At 43.2% G+C, this 27,346-nt stretch overlaps 1 protein-coding gene and 1 non-coding gene across 2 annotated transcripts; one reads left to right on the top strand and one right to left on the bottom strand.

Moving 5' to 3' along the window:
- Positions 1–377: 377 nt before the first annotated feature.
- Positions 378–27,346, top strand: LOC135920390 (venom metalloproteinase BumaMPs1-like). Its single transcript, XM_065454648.1, has 13 exons — positions 378–533; positions 3,044–3,216; positions 5,084–5,176; positions 7,412–7,550; positions 10,024–10,175; positions 12,284–12,355; positions 14,856–14,983; positions 15,083–15,135; positions 16,780–16,888; positions 20,662–20,829; positions 22,340–22,475; positions 22,982–23,131; positions 27,085–27,346. The coding sequence occupies exons 1-13, from the start codon at positions 488–490 to the stop codon at positions 27,331–27,333; spliced, it is 1,668 nt and encodes a 555-aa protein (XP_065310720.1). The 5' UTR covers positions 378–487; the 3' UTR covers positions 27,334–27,346.
- TRNAS-CGA (transfer RNA serine (anticodon CGA)) lies at positions 13,884–13,956 on the bottom strand. The gene has a single exon. It is a non-coding gene; the product is annotated as a tRNA-Ser (tRNA).

The following is a 27,346-nucleotide window of genomic DNA, read 5'->3' on the forward strand; positions in this document are numbered from 1 at the left end:
AAAAAAAATTATTTTCACAAAATTCAGGCGCTGAATCGAAATACCGCTTCCAACAGTCACTAGAATTTAACTTTCTCTCTCAAATGCAACAAACTTCAATAAAATCAGTCCAGGGGCTAATTAAGAAAAGCCTTTATGCGTTTTACGTGTATTTGAAAAGGCCACGTCGGAATCGGCCTCAAGCTAAAGTTTCCTCTTCACAATGTCTTGCGACTCATTTCCACGAAAACTACGCAGGTCGAAACCAGAGAGCACATCCTCAAGAAATAAATGTCTATATATCAAAATAAAAATGAACCAGAAAACACTCGTGAAAGTGTCATATGGATCCCGGCTGTGTCGCATTTGCACAATTCTTTTTGCAGGATACACCTAAGAAAAAGTTCAGCAGGCGATCAAATGCCAATCACTTGTCACTCGAAATTTGTCTAATCTATATAAAACGGACCAGCCGCCTGTAAACAGCTCAGTCAAGCTCTTCGTCACAATGATTCGCTTCATCATAGTTTCAGTCCTCGTCATTTCGTCTAAAGGTAAGAAGCACTGTTTTACACCGTCAATACATTTTGCAACTGAAGCATTTCTTGTGTGTGTGTGTATACATACATTATGGGGTTTTACGTGCCAAAACCACTTTTGAGTATGAGGCACACCGCAATGGGGGACTCGGGAAATTTTGACCACCTCGGGTTCTTTAACGTGCACCTAAATCTGAGTAAACGGGTGTTTTTGCCCCCATCGAAATGCGGCCGCCGTGGCCGGGATTCGATCCCGCGACCTCGTGCTTAGCAGCCCAACACCATAGACACTAAGCAACCACGGCGGGTTATGTGCGTGTGCGTGTGTGTGTGTGTGTGTGTGTGTGTGCGCGCGCGCGCGCGCGCGTGTTTGTGTGTGTGTGTGTGTGTGTGTGTGTGTGTGTGTGTGTGTGTGTGTGTGTGTGTGTGTGTGTGTGTGTGTGTGTTCACGGAGCGAAACAGGCTTTTTCTTTCTTAATTTTTTACATTACGGCACCTCCGCTGTGCCAACGAGAGGCTACCCGGTTTCGTTGGCTATAGCTAAGCAGTAGCCTTTACGAAGCCTTGCATGTTGGCATAAAGGGCTTCCATAATGCCGACAGCCCCGTGATGCAGTCAGGCGACGCTGGTTTTTGGCCGCCATTGTGAGGGATAGACGCGAGAGAGCTGGCCAGTAGGTGGTCACCTTCCCCGCCTCGTGCATACACGTTTTGAGCTGTTACTCCGGCGTTCCTACACTGAAATTCCACATGCCGAACTGCAGCTGCGTGCCGCAATGCAATGCAGTATGTCTACGTGCACCGTTCAGGCCGCGTGTTATATGTATACAGGGTGTTCCAGTTGGGTGATGTCAAACCTGCGTAAACGCTGATGGCAGCATCGGTCGGTGCGGTGAACCGCAGCACTGTTCGAACAGCCCGATTAAAGGCTCAACTCGATTATAGGTGGTCGCTTTTGTCTGGTTTCAAAGAGAGTATCATTTGCCTTTCTTGAGGGGTTTATTTTTATGCAACGGGCAGACGAAAGACGAGGAGCGGGCAGAGTTGAGAGGGTGTTACCGAACTAGCGAGGGGAAAGTATAGATGACCGGGTTAACATACTGATGGCGTCTCTCGGTGGTGTAATCTTCCTTCGTGTAATTGTCTGATACTTTGCTATCACTAATCCTGCTTCGCCTTTCCGGCGAAACGTTTTTTTTTATTTTTTTTAACTGTGAGACCGAGTATAAGCGCTCCTGCGCATGACTGCTATTGATTCTGATTTCGAGTGAATTCGGTTTGGCCTCATTTTGATTACTGAGTGAATTATACCTATTTATGGCCTCTGCATGCAAGTGCCGCTGTTTTCATCCCTAATAAGTGTTGTAAATTATTACAAGAGTTTTCTTTTTATGAGCCGTTAGCACTGCCTAATGGAAAGTGAAGTAATACTGAGGCACATATAATTCACGTGCACTTCACACGCCATTGATGAATGACTCTGGCGAATCGGTCACTAAAGTCTGAAGGTTTACTTTTTTTCAGGGTCAGCAAAGCACGTAAATCAACTTGAAGCGAGGTGAACATACAGCAACATATCCACTCTCTAGGCATAGGCTATCCATAGCATTCGAAATAATTGTTAGTTGGCAAGCTCCTTCTCTTTACAAATAAAATACACTTCGTACTGCGTATATATCTACATATATTGTGCCTGTGCATGATATTCACAGTAGAAATATAAAAAAGAATGTTTAAGTTAAAAAATATGGTTGAGGTAACTGCCATGGGTACTTTCATGCACCTGTCCTCTTATCGTCAGGATCTGCAGAAATAAAGCGAAAACATGAAATAAAGACCATGGACGTCTGCGACAACAGTGATGCAGTAAGCTTTCAGCCACAATATAATTTTAAGAGAAAAGCTAGAGGCAACTCAAAAGAAACCTCAAGGGATGTGGGTAACGGAACTCTAGCAATGACACTTTTGGGGGGCAGGAGGGGTAGGCTTCGGCATCGCCGACAGGAGCTCTGCACCTCCCCCCGCCACGCCCCACCCAAAATCTCTTGAGGGGGCTCGGGCCCCAGAGGCCTCCCCTCTTTCTAAGTCGGCACCTAAACTACATGCCTTCAGGCAGGCCAAGGTCCTGCACAAGGTAATAGTTGCATTATTAGGCACCAAGCATGGCAAACCTAAAAGAGAATGATGGAACCTTAGCCCCCCTCCCCCCCCAAAAAAATATACACTGGCTACGGGCCCGATGTAAGGTACCTAAACAACGTACATGTGCTTCCACGCTTCCATCGTGGCGGGAGGGTCTCTGTGTGCGCTGAGCGCGGGAGCTCACACATTCATTGAGAGCCAAGACTGGCGCAAACATTTCACTCGTATCGTGGGACCAACAGTTTGCAAGTTTGCAAGAAGGGAGTTTTTCGTCACGCAGCACATTGTGGCATTTTAGCTCGCTGATATTGAGACCAAATTGATGTCAAATTTGCGACTGGGCAAAATCTCTCAACCTCGACTGTGCAACTTGCATTTTGACAGGAATACAGCAACCTAGGCTGGTCTACCCGCGTCTGCTCGAGGAGCGATCAGCTGACGGACGAATGGTGCTGCACTTGCACGATCAACTGACGCTCAATCTCAGAAAGGCGTCGGTGGCAGCCCGCAATTTCCGCGTCCTGGAACACGAAGATGGACGTGAAGTCACACATATTGTAAGTGCTGTCACTATTGTTTCATAAAGCGCGACTACTAAAAATAATGTCAAAACAGCGCCTCAATGCGTTATTGTGATAGCATGCTAAGTCCATTGAAAAGAAAAAGCCGTATGCCCATATGCATATGCTCTGTATGCATAACAACATATGATTATACGGGTTATCTTATGGAAAACCTGTATGTCCCCACGTAAGCCAATATATCTACGTATGATTATCGTACAGGGTATTTTGTTGTACGAAATGTAAGCTAATGAAGGACAGGTCGCACGGGCTTGAACCTATAACACAAAAACAAACTGCATGCCAATAAAAGAAAACAATTATTATAGAGCTCTTAATATTAGGAAAGCTAGACTCGCTCTTCAATGAGGTTATGCACACTGAAATAAGCCGAGAAGAATACTCGAATGCCCTGACGTAGAACCACATGGACTTTGGCAACAGTGAGAGTGAGACCATAATACAAAGTCAATGTACTCACAGTCACACTAAAGGTCTCTGTGACAGCAATACAACAACCAGCACCATTTGTCTAAACGAAATACTATTATTACGTTTCACCCTCTCGCTTCAAGTAGGGCACGGTTTAATTTGCCACACTAATGCTTTTCAGTGGTTTCCATTTTTGTCAATAAGTAATCTTACTTACGTCAGTGTTTAGAACTTCCCAAAGCTTCTTTCTTTGGCGTTCCATCGGCATACTTTTCAAACAAAAGTCATAATTTCTTCCATAAAAAAAAAATTATGTTAAAATCACCGTTGGGTTGATATCTTTGTAGGCGTTATTCTTGTAAGCGATAACTTTATAAGCGTCCCTCAGCATGTCATGTCATATAGTAATGCACACATACACACATATATATTATACGTGTTACGTATATACATACGTAAATGTTTATTGTATTTAGCAAAAGGTTTAAATAAATATCCGTGCCTTCTTATCCTTTTCTTCTCTTCTACCTGATTTATTTTTGTTACCTCTTCAATCCGATCCTGTTAATAGTGCGGTTCTTGTTCACTTCATCGCAGATTTGCGAAGCTTATTTTGTTTATCAATGATGCCTATTTCATACTATCTATAAACTGGTCTTGTTTGGTTTGGCTGGATGAGTTTAATGAATGAATTGTATTGGGACGTGCCCTTTCTGCAGCCACATACTGAATGGCTAAACCAAAGAAAATAAAGTAAATAAAAATCCGTCCAATATATCTCACCATTACTTTATGTGCTTTATATATGCCTGTGAGCCGATATCATATGTTGAGGTTTTGTGCAAGAAGTTGTTCTTTGTTCCACAGAACAGACGTGGTCATACTTGGTCTGCCCCATGCAAGGGTTATAGTATAGGCCCGTTCACTCGTACTTCATTCGGGTCATAGCAGCGCTTTGTGACACCCAGTTTCCCAGACTGGCAATAAACGGCCAGAAATTGACAAATTGCGAAGTGGAGAAAGCGCCAAATAAAGCTGTTGTTTCAAAATATTGTAGAGTGTTCTACCAAGAAATGGCGCAACGAGCATTACCATACGAGGTTTAGAATTGTTATGAACAATGCGTTGTAATTTTAATCTGACATAATATTATTACAACCATCTCAGCAATTGATCGACTGAGCTTGGAAGAAATTTGTGTCACCGACACGCTATAAGTTGGTCTCTTCTTTCTTTCTCCATTTAACAATACAGTTGGCATAGCAATATATTGTCGGATGTACATCGTGATCAGAATTTCCGCAAAGCTCACAGAGGTTTTTTTTGTGTTGTGTATGTACTACATCGAGGCTGCTTAGGATTGCTCATATAAGTACGTTGGAATTCATAAAAAGCAATGTTCAGCTATCGTCCACCACCATTTCCACAGTTCAACGGAAAAGACATCGAACAAAATCTCCACGAAGATGAAAAGCAGTTCGCCACAGTGCACGTCACAAGTAGAGACAGCGGTGTCGAAGTTGTGAGTTCTACTTTTTTTTTCTTCGAATACAAACATGCATGTGTCCTCTTTTGGTACTCCTAGGGGTGGTCAGCGCAACCTGGACGAAAGACGAAAGGAAGTACACGATACGAGCGAAGACTAACAACTGGTTTATTTTTTCAAACAAGTGGCTAAAATATATCGAAAATGTAAACACGCGTAAAGTGACGCTTACGAGTGTGAAAGGGTGCTAGCCTATCTTGCCATTCAGAAACTCACTTTATTTATCTTGCACAGCGATAGAAGTCTGGCTGATCCTAAGAACGTGTTCCATCGCCAACTCGCCCAGCTTGCCGTATTAATTTTTTTGGTGTTTACGTTTCACTTTGTCACTTCTTCGACATGAAATGGTATCAACTAGCGAGCAACCATGAATCTTGACAGAGCAGCGGCACAAAAATAAATCAGTTTAACAGGCTCATTACTGGGTAAAATTGTGAAACATGTTGATAATGCAATTGGCATACCTCAACAAAATTTCATCTCGGCTACATTGGTTATATACTTATATACATGGTTATATATTGGTCGATAAAGTAATCATGGTAAAACTGTAGGGCTGGTAATATTCTAATTATATTTTCAGAAGATTTAATATAGCATTTACGCAGACGTATGCACCTGGTGGTTAGCCGGATATGACATGAGCTTTAAATCACATCGTTATCGATATTTTTCTGCGGGCCGATGGCAGCTCGCAATCGCGGAGGCTATGCCGAGGAGTCATGCGTCACTTCCGGTGAGCAATATGGCGACGTTCTATTTCCCAGTTTAAGTACGGCCCGTTAGGTACAAAAGACGTCAGCTTTTGCCAGCATCTATCATATTTCAAATGTGAAATTTGGCACGAGGGTTGTGCTACACTCACATTCATGAAACTAGGTTTTTTTTTAAGCGGCCAAAAATTTTGTGGCACTTGAACTTTAAATGGTACACAGTGACTGGACAAGCACGCCGCAGACCTTCGCAACTTTGTCAAGTACTCATGTTCCTGTATCAAACTAAAAGTTCAGCGCACCAAATGTCAGAAGCCAGTTGGCAAGAAAAGTTAGAACAAACATGAAAGCCTTTTTGAAACAAGTCAGGAAACTAAAGCTATCTTTCTTTAGCCATACATCATGCATGTGGCCGATTTTGAGGAGAATAACTTAATTATATCGCTCAAGTAGAGGTAAAGCGCGCTGCATCTCGGTACTCCTCGCTGTCGCAGCACGCTCGCTGCAAGCTGCTGGCTGATGTAACGGAACGTCACCTTGAGAGGCGTGGCTTTGCGCTCGCTGCAGCCTCCCAGTTTCGGTTTCGCGCTCTGATGGCCGAAATTTCTCGTGCCACATCTCCGCGGGTAATCCCATTTTTCCAGATCCAAAAATTGATATTACTTGTAGCGAGAGCCCTCTTACATTTTTCCCAATTACGATGAGCCCGCTGAAACTAAAAATTTACTAGTTACTAAATGATTCTTTAATTAGCGACTTATTATCACGTATCCCCCGTCACCCCATGGTCACCACGAGTGACACCACGCCTCCGAAAAAAAAAGACGGTCCTTTTTATTTGAAAAGTGTGCGGAAACGGGTGTTTCCACGCCTTCCCTCTTCCAAGTCCGACTTGCCGTCCTAACCCCGACTTACCACGAAAACGGGCGAAAGAGCCAAAGAACGCTATTCGCTTTAAAACTGTATCCCAACGTGCGAGTATGAACAAAAAAAAAGGGATGTGGTCCACAGCATGGGAACTACGAGTGCAATTTTCTTTAGCAAGTGTGACATGACTGCAGCCGCGAAAGCCAGACGCGCGTGTCGTCTATGGCTTTACGTCCTACTAATATGCTGGATTTCATTTCGTTTCCAAGTGAACGCTGCTTGTGTCCTAGCTCAAGTGAAATTGCTGAAAGATTTCATCCGTGAAGCAAGCATCCTTGCAAGGATATGGTTCTACCAGTTTTCCTTTAAACATGTCCCATAACACATGCCTGCGTTCCATCAACTTCTATATATAAACCTTTTTCATTCCAGTCCATTGCTATGATGATTAATGTCGCGCAACTGGAAGACCACGCGTGAAGGCTAGCTTTGAATGCACATGCCTTTTACAGGATATTTCGTAATAGCCTAGATCAGCATGCGGTCGAGAAATAAGGTAGCTAATTGAGACGGCGCAATCTCATTTCAATGACACGTAACGTAAGGTTGTCTTACGTGTTGCCCATTGCAGGAAGGTGTGGTCGGGCCATACCACAGGATCGAGCCGATGCCCGAAATGGAGAGATCTGACCAAGGCCTCATTCCGCACATGATACACGAAATCGAGAAGAAGGAAATGTTCGACATTGAGAGGGCCCCGAGTGGGAAAGGTAGTTAACGGAGTGAATTATCTCGTCAGCACGTTTTATAAGCAAATAGAAGGACTGACTGCTGGGCTAGATGACCCATCATATCAGGGAGCCTGTTCTAAAAGCTAGGAAGAAATAGGCCAAGTGGGCGCATTTTGTGGCCCATATCGCTGTGTGTGAACGCGAGGAGCGCTTTCACGAGAGGTGTCAAGGCAGATCTTCAAGTAATGCAATTCTATTGTATTTGGAAGCTTTTTTTTATTATTAACATTACATTATCTCTCTAAACCATGTGTTAACTGCGTTGCACAAGGGCGTGTTTGGGTATATGAATGTTTGCGTCTGACATTCGCACTTCCATACAAGAACTGTTGTTGCGTGTTTGCTCGAACAAGTTTATAAATCGGCGGTGTGCTCAGGGAAACAGTTGGTCATAGCGACATGTTTTCACAGCGCAAAAGACAAGGACTGAAGGAAGAACACAACACAGGCGCTGACTTCAACTGATCTTTATTTTCGTTTTTTGCGCTGTGCAAGCATGTCGATATTGAATCACCAACTCGCCCAAGCTCCCACCTTACCATGGTAATAGCGCTCGTCCTCCTCTGTTCTTTGTGTCTGTGTCCAAATGTTTTAGGCTAAATTTGCCAATCATATGTTATAAGCGAGATTCCTCTGCACTGTGCATGCTAAAAAAATTAGGCTGCGACAGCTTAGAGAGATGCATTGATAGACTATCAGTGTGTAATCATAAAAAAATTGTTTAGATGGAATAGGACGACACAAGAAGGATACTGGACAAGGTGCTACTCTGAAGTGTCATCATTACGTCACTCCTCTACTTATAAGAGAACACACATAAGGATAACTCGCGGAAAGGTAATCATGGTAGACGAATCGAGAGAGCAATGTCATACAAAAGATTCTGAAAAAACTAAGTTCAGCCAATCTTGTAAAAGATCCTGTAAAGTGCTTCTGACAATTCTGCAACAAACGTATCACGGTTTTTTCAATATCACTGTGTCTGTGAGACAAAATCCACAATGCACACCTGCAACGTCGTGCTAAATGCGAGCCGGTCACTGTCAGTAAAGTCCGCCACGAAAGCTTAATAGCGGCTCAGTCGCTTTGACCATATTCGAAGGAATAAGCATTGGGTCCGAGCTGAGGGCGTCACTAATTAAGTTAACCGTGTTCCTAGTTCTAAGCTTTAGCTGAAAAAAAAAGGAATAGAAATACGCGTGCAAGCAAGGCTTACTGTATTTTCGAAACTGAATCAGAAGAGCACGAAAGCACAAGGCACATCAGCCCTCATTGCCCAAACACAGTTCCCCTTCAAGGAAAATTAGTGCAACTTTTTGAACTCTGTTTCTGGCCCGCAGAGAGTACAATGGCAAATAAAAAAACAACTAAACGTGATTTGAGTTATACTTTATTTAAAACAATATTTGTTAATTAGCAATTAGTTTGCCAAAAAATTCCCAATTTAGACCACTCTCTAGTGCATGAAAGATGCTTGTATAGGCTATGCGTTACATTTCCTGTGCTTAAAATAGGAGAAAAAAAGGAGGATTTTATCCAGTCTGTCACCAAACGAACCACACGCTCTGCCCACTCAAAAGAACTGCGAGAATTTTATTGTCGAACTGATATTTTTTAAAATTTATTCTTTCCACGAACGGTGCGAGAATGGAACACGCTTCCAGCCAACATTGTGGAACGTTCGTCTTCGGCTGCTTTCGTTTCGGTCCTGAAGGCTCACCTGTCGACAATTTAATAAGCAGAAGACACTAGTAGTTCTATATGTCTATATGTAAAAATGTCATACGAAGGAGCGCAAGTCGCAATTCTTCAGAAGACCAGCTGCGCCAAAGAAAGTAACGAAATTCTTTTCTGTGTCTATCTCTCCTTCCCGACGTTCTTTTGTTGCACTCACTTGAAATGAAAGGCAAAACAAGCTTTTAACGACACAGTTTCAGCGGCGAACCACCTCAGTCCTCAGTAGTGCAGCTCGACTTTAAAACCTCTTCAAGCCTAGTAGCCACGTGACGCCACACATAGGCGACGTTCAAACGCGCGAAAAGTTTGGGAACAAAGCAAATTAAGTAAGTATGCGCGTAATATGCTGTGTCACGCATGGTTGAGCTAGCATGCCACGCACAGCTGAGCTCCAAGCATGCAAAACATGTGTGAGCTCTTCAGTGAAATGTAGACTGCCTCTGTGGCACATTACCAGTGTGAGTGCGAAATTGCTAGCAATACGCTCTCTCGGAAATGGGGGAGGTAGGGGGAGCACACGCTAAAGCTTTTTCCCACCGGCGGGCGCTACGCCGGCTAATCAAAACCCCTTGGCGAGTGCTGGGTTTAGGGTCTCACATTATTACTAAATTTGCCTGCCGCTAAACTGTCCATAGTATAACTGTGCTTACTATTTTTGTTGTAGCTTTTGTTAATCAAATTCTTCCATAATTTCATTTCTCAATTTTTATTACAGATGCTTGGACCGTGAACGAGAGGAGTTACGGCACTGAAAGTGTTCCCGCAGAAGTTATAATAGAAATTTTCATAGTTTCCGATAGCTTACACCACAAACACTTCACCACTACGCTTAAGTTGATATATTACCTCTGCGTGACGATCAATTCTGTAAGTACTAGTCAGTCAACATTCACTGCTAACTTGTAGGAGCTATACATTATGTTCGGCTACAATTTTAGGATATCAGGCTTTTCATTAGCCACTCTTCCCATGCTGTATCAGTTAATGGAGAACATATAATACAAAGATATTAGAGAAAAATTCAGCACAGCGCGTTGATTGATGAAACAAATATGCCAGGTGCAACGTAAAAAGTATGGGATAGAGCGGTGTTGACGAGAGTACAGACTGAAAAAAATTAAATTATGGTGTTTTACGTGCCAAAACCAATTTCTGACTATGAGTCACGCCGTAGTGGAGGACTCCGGAAATTTTGACCACCTGGGGTTTTTTATCATCATCAGCCTGGTTACGCCCACTGCAGGGCAAAGGCCTCTCCCATAATTCTCCTACTACCCCGGTCATGTACTAATTGTGGCCATGTTGAGAATTCTGACAACACAGGCGCTGGGGTTCGTTAATGTGCACCTAAATCTAAGTACACAGGTGTTTTCGCCCCCATGTAAATCCGGCCGCCGTGGCCGGGATTCGATCCCGCGACCTCGTGCTCAGCAGCCTAACACCATAGCCACTGAGCGACCACGGCGGGTAGAGTACAGACGGATGCTGATGGTATCTTATTTGGGCCAGGCCTGTAATGCATATAGAAGATAAACCGTGCTCCCTAATATAAAGTAATGGGCCAAAGAAAAGAAAACGCAGCCGAAGACGGCAGGCAATGAGATCACCTGATGATATTAACAAATTTGCAGTAAAGTCGAAACATTCAAATAAAATTGAAAATAAATTTTGCAACTACCACATATATTACAATTATAAAAAAATCGATAGCGTTATTAAAAGAAACTGCCATCTTAATGGACAGCGTATATGGGCAAACCACTTCGTTTTCGTGGGTACCGTGGGATGGTCGAACCACAATACATACATACATACATACATACATACATACATACATACATACATACATACATACATACATACATACATACATACATACATACATACATACATACATACATACATACATACATACATACATACATACATACATACATACATACATACATACATACATACATACATACATACATACATACATACATACATACATACATACATACATACATACATACATACATACATACATACATACATACATACATACATACATACATACATACATACATACATACATACATACATACATACATACATACATACATACATACATACATACATACATACATATGTGTGCCTTCTATTTGATAATGATGCTGTTTCCGAAAACTACATATTATATTTGTTCAGTGATTAGCAAGAAGAGAGAGAGAAATTTATTTACAGAAAGGCAGAGAGGTCGGCCTGAGCTATAACTTGCTCAGTGATTAGCAAAGTCTAAAACTTGTCTTATATGTACAGACAAATGCAATTAAACCAGTTCATGGTTGCCTAATTAAATATTTCTACATGTCACGTGTATATGGAAAGAGCGTGCTAGACGTGAATCCTCTTCAAAAGATGGCGCGGCAACTTTCGACCGCGACAAAAAAAAATAATACATGTAGAAAATTTCGGCTCAGTAAAATCAGCCATAGAAGCGTCACATAACCTAAAATTAATAAAGTTGTTTCATCTTTTAAAGAGACCGGGCAAGTGAGCCAAGTGTAACTCAATAGGTGTCCCCCCCCCCTCGTGTCTCAATGGTTTGCGTTACTTGGCAGAGTCTCATCTCGCAGTTTCCCATTCCTTTAGCGCATGAGGCTTCTCAGATCCGCTGTTAAAGGCCAACGTCTGCAAGTACACATTAAGTCGAGACGACCCACCTAAGACACCACAACGCGTCGAGAGAGCCATTTACTACCGAGCTCTACGTCTAAGACCGAAAGCGCGTTGCAAAGGCCGTGACTGAGCGGTGGTGTACGAAAAAGAACATTAGGTATACTTGGAATATTTTAATTCTTATGGATACGCCATAAGTTTTACTCAAGCGAATCCCCAGAATCATCGCTTCATTACTGGATATATCAAGCGATGCTTAGCAGTTTAACTCCCGAATGTATGTTTGCATTCAAACACGTCCCACCCTTCCGCAGGTTAACATGAGGTATGCAGACACAAGCCACCCAAGGGTGACGTTTCTCTTCGTTGGAGTCGAGAAAGACCAGGTAATTACACAATCCCTAGCACTTACATGTTCGTGGTGTGCATATTCTTTAAAGTAATTATCACGTGTCTTATACATATGCATGTATAAGTAAGGGCAAATGTGTTATACTTCATCTGTTTTGTATGTGTTATATAACGACAGTGTAAAGTGATAAATCTTAGAAGCTGTGCTCTGTTATATTTCCTCCATTCTGCATAAACGTGTATAGTTGTTACGAGAATTTTATATAACTGTTTCGTTTCTCGGACATCTGTAACTTACCAAGAAAGAGAGAGAGAGAGAGAAAGAGAGAAAGGCAAAGGAAAGACAAGGAGGCTAACCAGAGGATATCTGCAGTTGGCTACCCTGTAGCGGGGAAGGGGAAAGGGGTGCGAAATATGAGAGAAAAACAAGAAGAAAGAGAGATCGAGAAAATGATAAATGAAAAGTAAGAAGGTTGACTAGGACTGAGCCCGGTTGGCTACCATACACTGGGGGAAGGGAAACGAGAAGGGGAAGATTACGAAAATAAGAGAAAGTCCACTGTGGATATCGCCGACGAGGTAACAGTTTTCTGCTCTGTAACACTGACGGTCATTCAGCCCGCATCTCAGACGGTCACTCAGTCCGGTAGCTTTCAAAAACGCAGCAGCGCTTTTGTGACCTTTTGCAGCTGCGATATGCAGTGCCATGTAGTTGTATGTAGTAGTAAGTAGTATGTTTATTTGGCCATATTATATACAATGTGCCCTCGAGGTGAGGCTTAAGGAGGTAGACCAAGCATACCTCCTGACAAGGCCTACACCCCGATCACACATCTTGGAAAAATCTTTGGTCTCAAGATCTTTTTTTAAGGCGAACGGTTTCATAACTTACTTGGAGTTGTGCAGAGGTCATGTCTCTCATTTTCAAAAGATGGGTAGTAGCACAGTAGGTGTTCTACAGACTCCTCGATACCGAAGAAGAAACAACGCACATACAATACAGAACTGTTGCTGTAGGCGTTGTCACACCGTCTGCGAAGGCGTTACATAGCCATACACAGTGTCAACGTCCCACGAATACATTCTATGTCACACAGGGCACAAGCACAAGTTATTAAGTTTCCATTACGTATAGAGGGTGGATGTGAGAGGCCATCAAGCCACCCGTATGACTTTTTTCTCTCCCACCCTCACGTCGATGAAACATATAAAGTAAAGTAAATTGAACTGAATTAATGTTCTTGTGCGGATGATTTAAGGAAGCGGATGAAGCTGCCCGAAATGGACTTCAATATAGAAAACCTTAAATATATATATATATATATATATATATATATATATATATATATATATATATATATATATATATATATATATATATATATATATATATATTGAACGAGAAGAAAGGGGGTTAACCGAGGGGCCCGATTTTTATTAGTCATATCATAAGAAGCCAACAAACACTGACACCTAGGACAACATAGGGGAAATTACTTGTGCTTAATAAAGAAATAAGGAAACTATATATTAATGGAAATTAAAGTGGTTGAAAAAACAACTTGCCGCAGGTGGGAACCGAACCCACAACCTTCGCATTTCGCGTGCGATGCTCTACCAATTGAGCTACCGCGGCGCTGTTTCCCCACCCACTATTTGGATGTGTTTGTTGGCTTCTTATGATATGACTATATATATATATATATATATATTCTGCGATCGGTTGACACGGGAACACGGTGCCCGGGAGTCGGATCAATAATTTCGCGACTACTTCCTCAACAGTCAGAGACATTGTACCATCACCTTCTTCTGCACGTAGCACATACAAATACTTATTTATATCGCATAGGACGTGCCACCGATGTCTACTGTCACAACTGCGGCAGTGTAAAGGGAATGGAACGCATATTACTCGAATGCCCCGCGGACCGCGACGACAGATTTTGTTTTAAGCTCCGAATGGACACGATGCGTCCCGCTCCACTAACGTTACGTCGCTTCCTAGGTCCAATATTGTGCCCTTAAATACAGCAGCAGGCATGGGATTTATTGCTCCGGTAGCTGTCAGAAATTCGCCTTTTCGGAAATAGTTACAGAATATTCACTTCATGCTATAGAAGAGCCTGAATCCTCTTGTCACATCCACGCGTAAATATAATATTCATGTTCACTCGCTTATTTTATTATTATTTTCCTTTTTCTACTCTTCTCTGGAATTCTTTATTTCCTTCCTATACAAAGTAGCATGCAGCGATTGTACACACGCCGGCAAAACTCTCTGTTATTAAATAAAGAGCCTCTCTCTCTCTCTCTCTCTCTCTCTCTCTCTCTCTCTCTCTCTCTCTCTCTCTCTCTCTCTCTCTCTCTCTCTATCTATCTATCTATCTATCTATCTATCTATCTATCTATCTATCTATCTATCTATCTATCTATCTATCTATCTATCTATCTATCTATCACTCTGTTCCACGGAGAATTTCTAAAGTATTTTGTCGACTAGGTACCAACATCTGTCTTACATTTTCCATTCAGTTCACCACTTATAAGAGCGGTACCGGCAATTTGATGGAAAGCTCATCGTCTCTTGACGGATTTCGGCAGCACGCACACGGCAAAAAAAGCGAGTACGGTAATCCGGATATGGTGTACCTGATGACTGGGTACGTTCGCTACTTATTTTTTTCTTTTTTCCAACGCTTTCTTCAAGTGAAGCTTTGGTGTTAATCGATGCCTAATTTTGGTGTGGCGTCGTTTCGCAGCCATAACGTATACTCCAAAGGGAAAGACGGCACGAAGAGCATGAACGTGTTAGGTAAGCGTATTCATCTGTGATGTAAAAGTAGCGACAGTTCTTTAAGCGTGAATACAGGTATATAAATAAACGCCACCTTATTGGCCGGAACGCCCAAATATTACGGTATAGCGTTGTATTATGTCGTGTGTACAAATAATATTATGTTGTATATGAAATTTTGTAATATATATTTTTCTTTGGCCCAGTGAGCTAAATACCTCCAACAACACAAATGAACAAAGAAAAGCGTTTCTCCGGGATGTTAAGGCGCCACATGAAAACATCTACGTATATGCATATCGTAAAATTCTGTGACTGGCACAATCAACGATGCAGTGTCATAGAAGTGATAACTTTTCTCTACCCGGACGCCAGCAAAAATGAATTTAAAAACACACCGTTTTCCCCACAAAGTGTACGCCAGAAATACACCTCAACTGCACCTAAGCTGGACAGGGAGTCATGATAGAGGTGCCATAGCAGAGAGCTGCGGAATAATTCCGACTACCTGGGCTTCCTAAACGTACACCTAAATCTAAGTACACGAACGTTTTTGTAGTTCTCCTTCCATCGAAATGCGGCCGACGCTGCCGCAAATCGAACCCTCGACTTCGCGCTCTGTAGCATAACGCCATAGTCACTAAGCCGCTGCGGCGGGCCACCGCCGCATGCGTACTTCATCACCAGAAAAGCGGGTTACCGCAAATGCGGGAATCGGTATGGTGCCGGCAACTTAAAAAAAAAATTTAATTATGGGGTTTTACGTGCCAAAACCACTTTCTGATTATGAGGCACGCCGTAATGGAGGACTCCGGAAATTTCGACCACCTGGGGTTCTTTAACGTGCACCTAAATCTAAGTACACGGGTGTTTTCGCATGTCGCCCCCATCGAAATGCGGCCGCCGAGGCCGGGATTCGATCCCGCGACCTCGTGCTCAGCAGCCTAACACCATAGCCACTGAGCAACCACGGCGGGTGCCGGCCACTTAAAGTACAGGAGAACAGGACAAGATGTAACCTATAGCGAGCTGGATGAGCGAGCTGGATGATGACATAAACTGCATCGATAACGTAACAGAGACGCCTTGCCATGCCAATTATAGAGCCCAAGGTTGAAGCAGAGGGGTCACGTGAAGCCACAAATGTGTCTGATTGTCTCCGCTTCGCTTTCTTTTAGTCAGTTATCCTGTAGTTACACTTATTTTTTTTCATCCGACACATGCTGAGACACTTTACAAGTCACAGTCGAATGGGCGAACGAGTTTTAGCAGCGATTATTAATTTAGAGCATGTGAGAAGCAAAAAAAAATGCAGACTTCAATGACTCCGCTGGTCCTGAACTGGGGTAGCAGCCCCCTGTCTCCTGTTTTCGCTTTTTTGTCTTGTTTCCTTCGGTCATTTTGATTAGCGCTATCCCACTGAAACGCCATGGAATACCGAATCCGTCAAACCGCCACCCTTGTGAGCACTCAGTTATAGGTCACTTTCGCCAGACCACCCTAATTTTTGTCATTTTCATTTTGTAATTTTTTATTCCTATGCAAAGTAAACAACTGGAACGTTTACTTGGCCGAGCACATTTGCCATCGCGCGCGCAAAACCAAGCTCTGGAATCAGTCGAACGCAAAATCGCCTTCAAACCTACTTTTTTTTTTTCGCAGGCATCGGCTTCCTAGGTGGCTTGTGCACCGACTTCTTCGTAGCCCTTGGTGAAGACGACGCTGGTCTCTACACCGGAATGCATACGCTGACGCACGAGGCGGCCCACGTGTAAGAGGCAACAACATGCACTTCGAGACTATTTCACTCAGTCTATATTTCAGTCTATATACCTTAGCTATAATACGACATACATACCATATATGTTTACCGCACGCTCCAAATTAACTTTAGTTGCTGGTGAGCGCTTGTCTTGTGTCTACTTCATTGTTCTATCTAAGGTGCGCGCTTCTTAATCCTGCAAGTTTGAAACCAGTAGCCCAGCAACACGCCCTATAGGAAAAAAGTGATTTAGGTCTTGCCACTCCGCCCGGAGTTGCGACCACGTGAGTGTTCACAGGTGCGCTCCTGGTGGGCCTCCATGCTGCAGCGCCCCCGCTGTGGCTGCAGTCGGCGACTGTACCACGACGCGGCGAAAGCAACATAATGGCATGCGCTCGGTTTTCGGTGATGTTTGAAGCTGTTTCATATGCCTTTTGTGTTTCCGCAATTGCATTTCACTGCTTAAAATTTAGCTTCTAGTCGCTTTCGACATTGTGTTGGGCGCCGAGCACATGCAAATGCAGCTTATTTATGACAATGTCTTTCTTAGCGAGTTACCCCCTTTTTCTACACCGGTTATCTGAGTACTTGGACTTTGTATTTATTTTTTATTTTTATTTATAAATACTGCAGGGTGGTTACGAAAGTTAGAAAGGATAAAACACCCGCGGTACTTAGATATAGGTACAGGTTAAAGAACCCCAGGTGGTCGAAATTTCCGGAGTCCTCCACTATGGCGTGCATAATCAGAAAGTGGTTTTGGCACGTAAAAAAGAAAGTGATAATGCGAGCTCAGTCTGCGGATGGTTGTCACCACTTATGCGCTTGGTGGCTGCGGTGCGCTCATTGTAGTTTCAGCAAATCTGAAAAGGCCAGTTGGACTCAAAAGCGGATTCTTCGCGACTCTGGGCAAGAAACTATCGACAAAAGAAAGTCCGAAGATGACTCAGCGCATTTTAATGTAATTCCGAAATATTCACCTTGCAAGAACGGTTGGGAACGTCCACGTTCCAGAAGTGATGAAATTCCAAGTGTATGAGAGCCTTAACAGGTCAGCAGTCGAGACAAGCAAGAGGCGTTTAGGGTATTGGTCGGAAAATAGCAGGAAATTCGCAGAGATCGATAAAGCCGGGGCCGCTACAGGCATAGACAACTGTACAATACAGAACAGATAGAGAGGCAGAGAGAAAGCTCTTTACTGATAATGCAGACTGCTTAGCCAGCGTATTTTTGCCTACAAGATACTCTGCAGGAAATGGGACGAAGGAGAAGAAAGGTCCTTGAAGGAGGTGAGCAGAAGGCAAAGGTAAAAAAATGCAGAGCGTGTGATGTTATCAGTAGTAGAGTAAGTGTCCGATGCGATGAAGGTAGAAGGCAAATGCAACAGAAAATAGAATCAGAGTCTTGATGAGACGATCTGTGTGAGTCATGGTTTAGACAGCAAACCAAATGAGTTAATATATAAACACAAGACGCCTAAGGCTTTGCGCTGTTTCGATGGGCAAGGCCAGGGACCAAGCATCCGCGACAATGTCAAGGGGCCTTGGTCGAGCTTTTCCATGTTCATTTCATAACGATTTCGCTCGTATCTGTAAGCTGGGCACTTGAGCAAGATGCACTCCAACGTAGCAGTTCTGCGGAAACCCGCAAGGTGGAGAGGAGTAATTAATCAACGGAAAATCAGACATCCACCCGTTCGTAGCAATTGCTACAAAGGAAACCCCTACAGGTCCCTCGAAAAAGATGCCTCAGAGTTGAAGAAAAATTTGTCCTGGTCCGGGACTCGAACACGGTACCACCGCCTTTTCGGGGCACCGCTCTTCCATCTGAGCTAACCAGGCGGCTAGCCGACGGCAGGGCGAAGTCGAATTTGTCGACAACACGAAGCAAAGGCAAGTGTTTGACGTAGTGGTTCTGCGGAAATCCGCAAGGTGGAGAGTAGTATTATTAAAGGAAAAATCAGGCATCCACTCGATCTTCAGACATCTAACCAACAAATTCAGCTTCGCCCTGTCATCTGTTAGCGGCCTGGTTAGCTCAGATGGTAGAGCGGCTGCCCCGGGAAGGCAGTGGTCCCGTGTTCGAGTCTCGGACCAGGACAAATTTTTCTTCAACTCTTAGGCTTTTCTTTCGAGGAACCCGTATGGGTTTCCTTTGTAGCAATGGCTACGAACGGGTGGATGTCTGATTTTCCCTTTATTAAGATGCACTCTAGAGGTTCCATGGTGTCACAGCTGTCACAACTTGAGTTTGTGGTCTGGCCACTGCGAAAAAGAAGATTGTTCGTGTATGCAACGTTCATAATAATATAATAATATTTGGGGTTTTACGTGCCAAAACCACTTTCTGATTATGAGGCACGCCGTAGTGGAGGACTCCGGAAATTTTGACCACCTGGGGTTCTTTAACGTGCACCTAAATCTAAGCACACGGGTGTTTTCGCATTTCGCCCCCATCGAAATGCGGCCGCCGTGGCCGGGATTCGATCCCGCGACCTCGTGCTCAGCAGCCCAACACCATAGCCACTGAGCAACCACGGCGGGTTGTATGCAACGTTCAGTCGAAGCCCGTGACAGACGGTCTCCGGATGCCGTGGTAGACATTGTGGTAGCCTTGATTTGAGTTCTGGATCGATGTTGAACAAAAGCTTCTAATTGTCGGAAGGTGAAGATTATCTTCTACGACTCTCATTGAGTACATATCACTTCGCCAAAACTTGAAGCCTCATTTTTAATGAAAAAGCATTTGTAAATTTGATGTGACCATGTCCTCTGCGAGCTGCCTCATCGCTCTTTTCATTATTTATTATAACGCAATGTCCTGAAAGCCACTGAAATGCTATCACATGTCAAGCGTTAGATGCCAAGTGGTGTAGGTGTCTTATGTGATGAACAAAAATGTAGTTGCTTGATTTAGTGCTTTTCGTGCAAAGGCTTAGTTAGCAGTGCTGCTTTCAAGTCTGTGAAGATGGTACATTTTTGTTGAAGCTGCCGCAGTACGCATTTAAGCGCCTGTTTCATCACGTACAGCTCACACAATGTTGACGTTACTCACTCTAAACAGCGTGAAAATGTCTGTTCTGTGAGGGGAACGAAAATACCGCAGGAAGAGCTATGTTGCGTAAAGAAGCCGTCAGTAAATACGTGCCCCGTAGTAGAGTTCCTCACGTTCATGTACGCCAGTGCTGTCTGTGAAATAGCTGCTCGAGGCATGTTCTTCTTGGACTCTATTCCAGGGATGCACTTTCAAATGTGTAGGGGAGACAGCATCCACGGAGTACAGATAGAAGGTTTTAATGAAGAGTGACACCAAGGAGATAAACGCAAAATCCTAGACTGCAAGATACTATGCTGCAATAGGTGCAGTAAAACCTGATTCGTTCAGGCAAGCTAGGTGACTATTTGTCGTCACCCCGTCTCAAATCGGTTGCCATAGAAATCGCCATCGCCACTAATACCTATAGCGAAGCTGCGAACATTTAATGGCGCCATCGCTATGGCGAGCGGCGAGTATCAGCACCAACACATTACTCTTAAACCAACTCAGATAAGGCCATAAGGGTACATATTTGGGAGCACAACTGGCCGCATCGATGTGCGCCATTATTGCAAGGACTCGCACTCTGAAACGTGAAACTAGACGCACCGTCAACAGCAATAGCAAAGCAGGGCACATTACGCAGCAGCATTTTCTACCCATTTTGCCATCATGCTTCATTTGTGTTTGCTTTGTTTTTTTTTCAATCACGGAGTCTAACGGATTTCCCAACATGTGTCTTCAAGGCTCGGCGCTGCTCACGATGAAAGCCAGCCCGAACCGTGGATTAAAGGTGACCCAGGATCCCTAACCTGTCCTTGGAAAGACGGCCACATCATGAGCTATGTCGACGGCGGAGTGAGACATCATCGTTTTTCAGAATGCAGTCTGAAGCAAATTCGAAACCTCGTATTGTGAGGCTCTTTCGTTCTTCTTTGCATGTACTGTATATAGCATTATTTAAAATTTGCTCTAGCCTTTCCAGACAAGTATGAAGCAAGACATGGGGTTCATTAGCAGCTAATTACAATAGCACAGATCATACGTTAGGACGGCTGCATTGATTTATCACGCCCGAATGTTGCGAGTTCCTCGAGAACTGTAACGTTAATGTTTTTCTCGCATTAGTTTCACAGAAATGCGCAACTAAATACCTTGCTGTTCCACTCAAGTGCTTTCCCATACTGTATCTTTCTGCAGTACGGCAGTGGCAACTGCAAAATGACAACGTAATTTTTCTCAGATTTTGTGTATGTGTTTCTAGGAATTTGAGCAAGACACACACACACACACACACAGAGAGAGAGAGAACAGAAAGATAGGGAAGTTGATGATGTTGATGATGATGATGTATGAATGTGGCACTGGCTAACACTCCCCATGTGAATTCTGGTACATACACATGAATACCTAACAAAGAAGACTGGAAAAAGGCGCCGCGGTGGCTGAAATGGTAAGAACTTCGCACGCGTACTGCAAAGACGTGAATCGTATCCCACCTGCACCCAGTCGTTTTTCATCCAGCTTAATTTTCATTCATTTATAGCCTCCCTACTCCAATTAAATAAATCTAATCCCCCCTATGATTTCCTTGTTGTCATTGGCTGTTGGCTTTTGTGGTTCTGACTTTCGAAAAACGAGCTCCTCGATTACCTTCTTCTTGATTATATATAGATATATATATCTGTTGTACCCTATGTTGTACTTTGTGTCAGTGTTTGTTGGCTTCTCATTATATGCCTAATAAATATCGGGTCCCTCGGTTAACCCCCTTTCTTCTCGTTTATATATATATATATATATATATATATATATATATATATATATATATATATATATATATATATATATATATATATATATATATATATATATATATATATATATATATATATATATATATATATGCATGTATGTATATATAATAGAAAATGCGGATTTTGTGTCTTGAAGTTTAAAAAAGTAATACCTGCGAAATTTACTCGAAAAATATCACCGCTGCAAATGAGTTATCGGCCCAAGCGGACATTATTTTCAAGAAAAAGTAAATCGCTGTATAGAAAAATTAGACCAGTTACAATAATCTCCTAATCGCAAGTTATTCAGCACATGAATATAATGGAAGGTTGATAAGAACCGCTGTAAAACTCTACTTACGGGTTTTTATATTTCAAAAGGGCCACATAGACTGAAATAATTGGCGTCAAAGTTTTGGTTTGATTTACCTAATTACACATGCTGTACCACGAGTTGCTTTGGTTCAGCTTGCAAATGATGTCCGCCTGAGCAGATAATTCATTTGTAGTTGCGCAATTCGAGTAGATTTTGTCGGCTTTTAGAAAAATGTTCGACAGAAAAAAAGAATAATGCATGCTGTGTGCAATCTGAGGCGGATATTGGCAAAACACGAGGTATACATTACAGATTGCGAGGAAGGTTTTGTTGGCTAGTAATGAACACTGGAGAAACAAAGGAGGGCAGGTTCCCCGGAATGGAAGTGGGACCCAACGAGTTCTGCCAAAGCGTCTTTCCGGACCAAAAAAATGTGACCGCCGACATGGTGAGTGACGTTTTCCCTCAGTCAAAGTCACTTACTGGGGAATGTATATGTACACCCCTGAGCAAAAGTATACGGACTACACGGCCGCCGAAAAAACTGAATTTCTTCGTAATTAACGTGCATAAACTGAAATTGACGAGTACAATGGAAAGTTCGCAGTGCCATGTTTGGACTGCAGTCCTCAATTTCAAGTTGCGTTCACAGGCAGGTAAAAGAATCGGCTTTATGACGCAATCCCTGGTCCGTATACTACTTTTTCTCACGGGTGTACATGAACACTGCGCCCTGTGACCGACACAGGCTCTCGAATAGTTGAGTGCATGAGATCACAGCTCAATTCGATTCACAAGTTTACAAAATTTTGTCACTGCTATTAGCGTGTATTCTATATATATATATATATATATATATATATATATATATATATATTGCGACTACAGCAACACCCTCCCCTTCACGCGAGGGGCACAATTTAACTTTTCTTTTCTCTTCTTTTTTCCCCGCAGAATTCAGATCGTATGAAAGACTGCATGATCAAGTGTCAATATCCCGTAATCCGCAGACAATGCACTAGTTATAGAAATTGTATTGTGTACACGACGATCACGTACCTGTACAAACACGCACTGGACTACATGCACTGTACGAGCAATAAGGTAAGAGACTGAAAGTGCCCGAGAAACTGTTACAGGCCGTTCAAAGGTTTTAAAAGCTCTCTGACCCGCCGAATTACTTGCAATGGGTGTGCACCCCAACTGCTAAGAGATGATTGATCCTTTCGAAGACCGTAAAAGTACAAACGTACGAAATAATATCACTGATAGTGTCCCGGTAACATGAGCTCTAGGAGCACTTGTAGTGCCGTGCGAATCAGAAACGCGATACAAATTTTTGTGCTTTTGGATTTTAAGAGTAAAGCTACCAGCGCGCTGAGGGAAGCGTCTGCAAAGGGATATTCCAAAAAAATTAAAGCGCTTGCAGCAAAGCCCAGAAGTATTGAACTCAAGGTCGCATACAAAGGCTTCTGTGTACATGTTATATGCAGAGGAAATATGAAGGTGTGGTTCCACTGGGCCATCGTGGAAAATCAAACTCTCGCTGTGCTGCTATTAGCGCTGGCCACGAAGTTTAAAACGGCTGCTAGTGGAGTCGGAGTGAAAATTTGAAAGAATGCAGCCGATGTTGCTTAGATATTTCTCGGCATAGAGTGTCTCACAATATTGCCGATGGGAAAATCTGGCGCTGCTGCGCTGTGGTATGCATGGGAATGCCGGTATATTGTGACTTCGGATTGGCGTCGTTGTCGGAGAGCCAGGACACCTTCAAGAGGTGCCTGGAAAACACCATTGCTTATGTCGCAATGATTCAGTTTCTACTAAAACAGCACTTAAAAAGCTGTTTTAGCTTTATTATTACACAAAAACATGTTTTGTCTAATTATGTGAACTTGTTATTGCATGTACAATTATATGAAACGTAAGAAGTATCAGCGGGCCGCTAAAGCTGGAGGACAGACAAGATTCGCGCTCACTTTGGAATAGTTTGTCGCCTGTTCTTGCTTTTCGTCGCTTGGTTATGCATTGTAGGTGAGTAAACTTCACTGGAAGATGTAATATATGGGTGAATGAAAACCTTTTATGAAGATTTCACTTTAAGAAGGCGTTGTTTGTGTAGCCATGTCCACGTTTTAGACGAAGCCTTTCACAACACCAGCCGACACAAGCCTCGCAGACACATATACCATCATTACCATGGCGGCACAGCGCCCTTTAGGAAACTCCCATACAGATGGTGACGCCAGATTTCTCTCTAGATGTTATAGTGAGAAAAACTACGTTTCTCGGTGAGCTATACACATGTGGGCCTAATTGGGAGAGTAATAATGAGTCATCAGATTGGAATTGATTGCGTCGCGCCGCACAGTTCACGTAGAGGATGAAACAGCTGTACAAAAATTAAAAAGACAACAAAGACAAAAGTAAGTTGGGGTGCATTAGTAAAAATGAACTTCTACAACAACAAAAAGGGCACTCATACTGTGCGAGGAAGTTCGGGAAGTCGACGCAGACGCAAAAAGCAAAGGCAGGTGGCGACGCCGCCTTAAGGTTCCCGCAACAGCACGACTTGATTTCGTGGATCTTTTACGGCGTCTGCTCACTCCAAGTTAGTTTCTTTTTTTTACTAATACCGTTATTCTAAGAGAGCCAAAGACTGAATTCGGCAACTTCAAGAACGTTTGCTTAGCCGGCAGCGGTAGAAATACAAAAGTATACTTTGAAATTCATGACATCACACCAGCGTATTCGTGTAACGGCTCTGTAGTACAGGAGCGAAAATAAAATGAAATGAACTGTGACCCTTATTTTCTCTTACAATAATATACCTATTAGAGCGAAAATAACGAAACTATACTTTTAAAAGAATACTTTATCAGCCTAAGCTGAGTTACTGTTCCTTTTTAAGTGTCCCTTTAAAGTATGACAAAAGTTTAAAATTTGCGGAAATACAAAAGGCATTGCAAACTAGCGGAGGCAACGAGTTTAATGCGAGAGCTTTAAAGCCCTAAAGATTATAAAGATGAAACAACCAGCCCCATTGAACGCACTGCTAAGGGCCCCGTGTTGCAGACAATCCGGCGTCGGCATCTGACGTAGGACGTCATTTCGGCCAAATAATTTCGACCCACGCATGCCCAAGCCCTTCATGTGGCGCAAGGAAGTTACTGAACTGATTCAATTTCTCAAGCTAATATACGCAGAAAAATCGTAAAGTACGACTTACACACAACCTACATACACGAGAGCGTCGGATAGTAAATTGAATGTACGATAAAACAATTCTGTTACGCGAAAACTCAAAGAAACCCTTTCCGGCATTTCTACCATACCTATACCGGTCGCGGCGTCCGCACGGAACGGCGCGCGCGGTTCCTTGGAACACCACCGAATGGCGCTCGCCTCCGCCGCATCGTGGCCCACACAAGAGGCCGCATTTCTACCAGAAAGCCCGCCTTCATGCATAGTGTTCGCCGCCAGCGTTTGCCTGTAAAAGGGAAGCTCGATAAGAAGTCGGGGATCTTTGAATGCTATTGCGTTCCACTCTTAAAGGCGAAGTTTAGGCGCTACTTCAATTTTAAACGAAATTAATTAAATTCTTCACACTTTACCTACCAAATCCACCATCTGATAATGAGGCACGCCGTAGTGGGCGCTCCGAAGTATTTTGACGGCCCGGTGCTCTCCAATGCAGTGCATACGAGCGCTTTGTTTTTTTCATTTCACCCCTATCGGAACGCGGCCGCCGCCGTTGGGGCCGAACCCGCTACCTCGAGCTGTGCAGCGCAACGTCATGACAACTATTCTACGGCGGCGAGCGGGGAAAAAATGCCACTTGCGTAGAGAAGGCCCCGGTGAAAGATCTCGTAAAGGATTACATGTTAAATTAGCCACTGACGGAAGGAGAATAACGGTTTTGATCTGGAACGTGCATTGCATAGGTACAAAACACTGGATAGTGGCTAGCGCAAGCTCACGTATCAGCTATCAGAACAAACTACGGAACATAATTATTCACTCAAACTGCCTCTTGAAGGCTTAGAAATTCGCTGCCCGAAAAAAAGATACAACCCCCGAAACCCCTACCCCACCCAAAAAGAAAAAGGAAGAAGGGAAAACTATCACTTTGTTACAACCTAATCAAAATAGGACCTCTTCTATCTCACTGAATATAATTAAGGTGGGACGAGGATCTTAATTTTTTTTTATTATCAACTTATATTGATAAATTTGACTAGCAGAGCTGCATCGTTGAATGTAGATATATATTACTAATGTGCAAATAGATTTCAAATATCTCATATGGAAAGGAAGATAAGAGAAAAACGTAATAATGCCATTAGGTAATTTCGTACGTGTCCTGTGTACGTACGTACGTGTGTACGTACGTGTGTACGCGGCCTGCCGTAGGGTGCAAATAAATAAATGAAAATATGCTAACTTACGCTATGCAGCCAGTGAGTTCGCAAGGCGTATCCACTGAAAACCAATTTCTAGGATTACACCTTCAGCAAAGTCATTCCCAAAGTGTGCGACGAGATACATAGGCGTACTAGTTACTTTTGTGATTCAATGCATGAAACAGCGCTTTGTAAAAAAAAAATTGAATAGTGCTTTCTTACAGCAAGTTTCACGGCACATATCTCGAAGCCCGTGCGATCCTCACAGAAGTACGTTGTCCCAATTGGATGCGCATAGCAAGTTCACCGGCTACAATTCGTGATTTGCAATAGGTGCCGTAAAGTAATTATTTATCAATTAGTGAATTCTTGTTATTTGTCGATTATAGAATTCGGTTTCTAGCGCGAGTTATGTCCACGGCTTCAAGTAAACCAGCTCAAGGACTAAAATTACGCTATCTGAAACAATCGAGTTATTAAAATTCTGCGTGATCTAAGCCCCGCCCCCCGCCATATGGGTCCGATCTCATTGCTCTTTAGTTAGTTTTGGCGTTCACCTATCGACGAAGTGATGTATTGCTTTTTACGCCAGTTATACTCATTGGATGACGTGGTTGATCAAACTCGGGCCAAATGTCGATTTCTTGCCTTCAGGTTTGCGTCAGAGGCGTGTGCGGGGGCAGCACGCTCAAACTGCCGCAAGCACCGGCCGCAAGCACCGCAAGCACCAAGAGCACAACACCAGAAGCGACAAAAACGCCCTCTACTGACGGCACCACGGAGTGTCGTTGCGACTGCGACTCCCCGAAGCCTATCACTTCTCCAGTTTATGGGCCACGGCCTACGACTCCTACTAGGTTGGCTACGAGAAAGGGCTGGAAAGGACTCATACGGCGTCACTGACAATAAATGTGCT

This window comes from Dermacentor albipictus, chromosome 10 (assembly GCF_038994185.2).
Source record: "Dermacentor albipictus isolate Rhodes 1998 colony chromosome 10, USDA_Dalb.pri_finalv2, whole genome shotgun sequence".
Taxonomy (NCBI): Eukaryota; Metazoa; Arthropoda; class Arachnida; order Ixodida; family Ixodidae; genus Dermacentor; species Dermacentor albipictus.

What these genes read in the sequence shown, in the direction of transcription:
- LOC135920390 (XM_065454648.1), top strand. Translation starts at nt 488, where the DNA reads ATGATTCGCTTCATCATAGTTTCAGTCCTCGTCATTTCGTCTAAAG. An exon ending in GACGTGAAGTCACACATATT is followed by an intron (nt 3,217 to 5,083) that starts GTAAGTGCTGTC and finishes CCATTTCCACAG; the next exon opens with TTCAACGGAAAAGACATCGA. An exon ending in ACGCACGAGGCGGCCCACGT is followed by an intron (nt 16,889 to 20,661) that starts GTAAGAGGCAAC and finishes TGTGTCTTCAAG; the next exon opens with GCTCGGCGCTGCTCACGATG.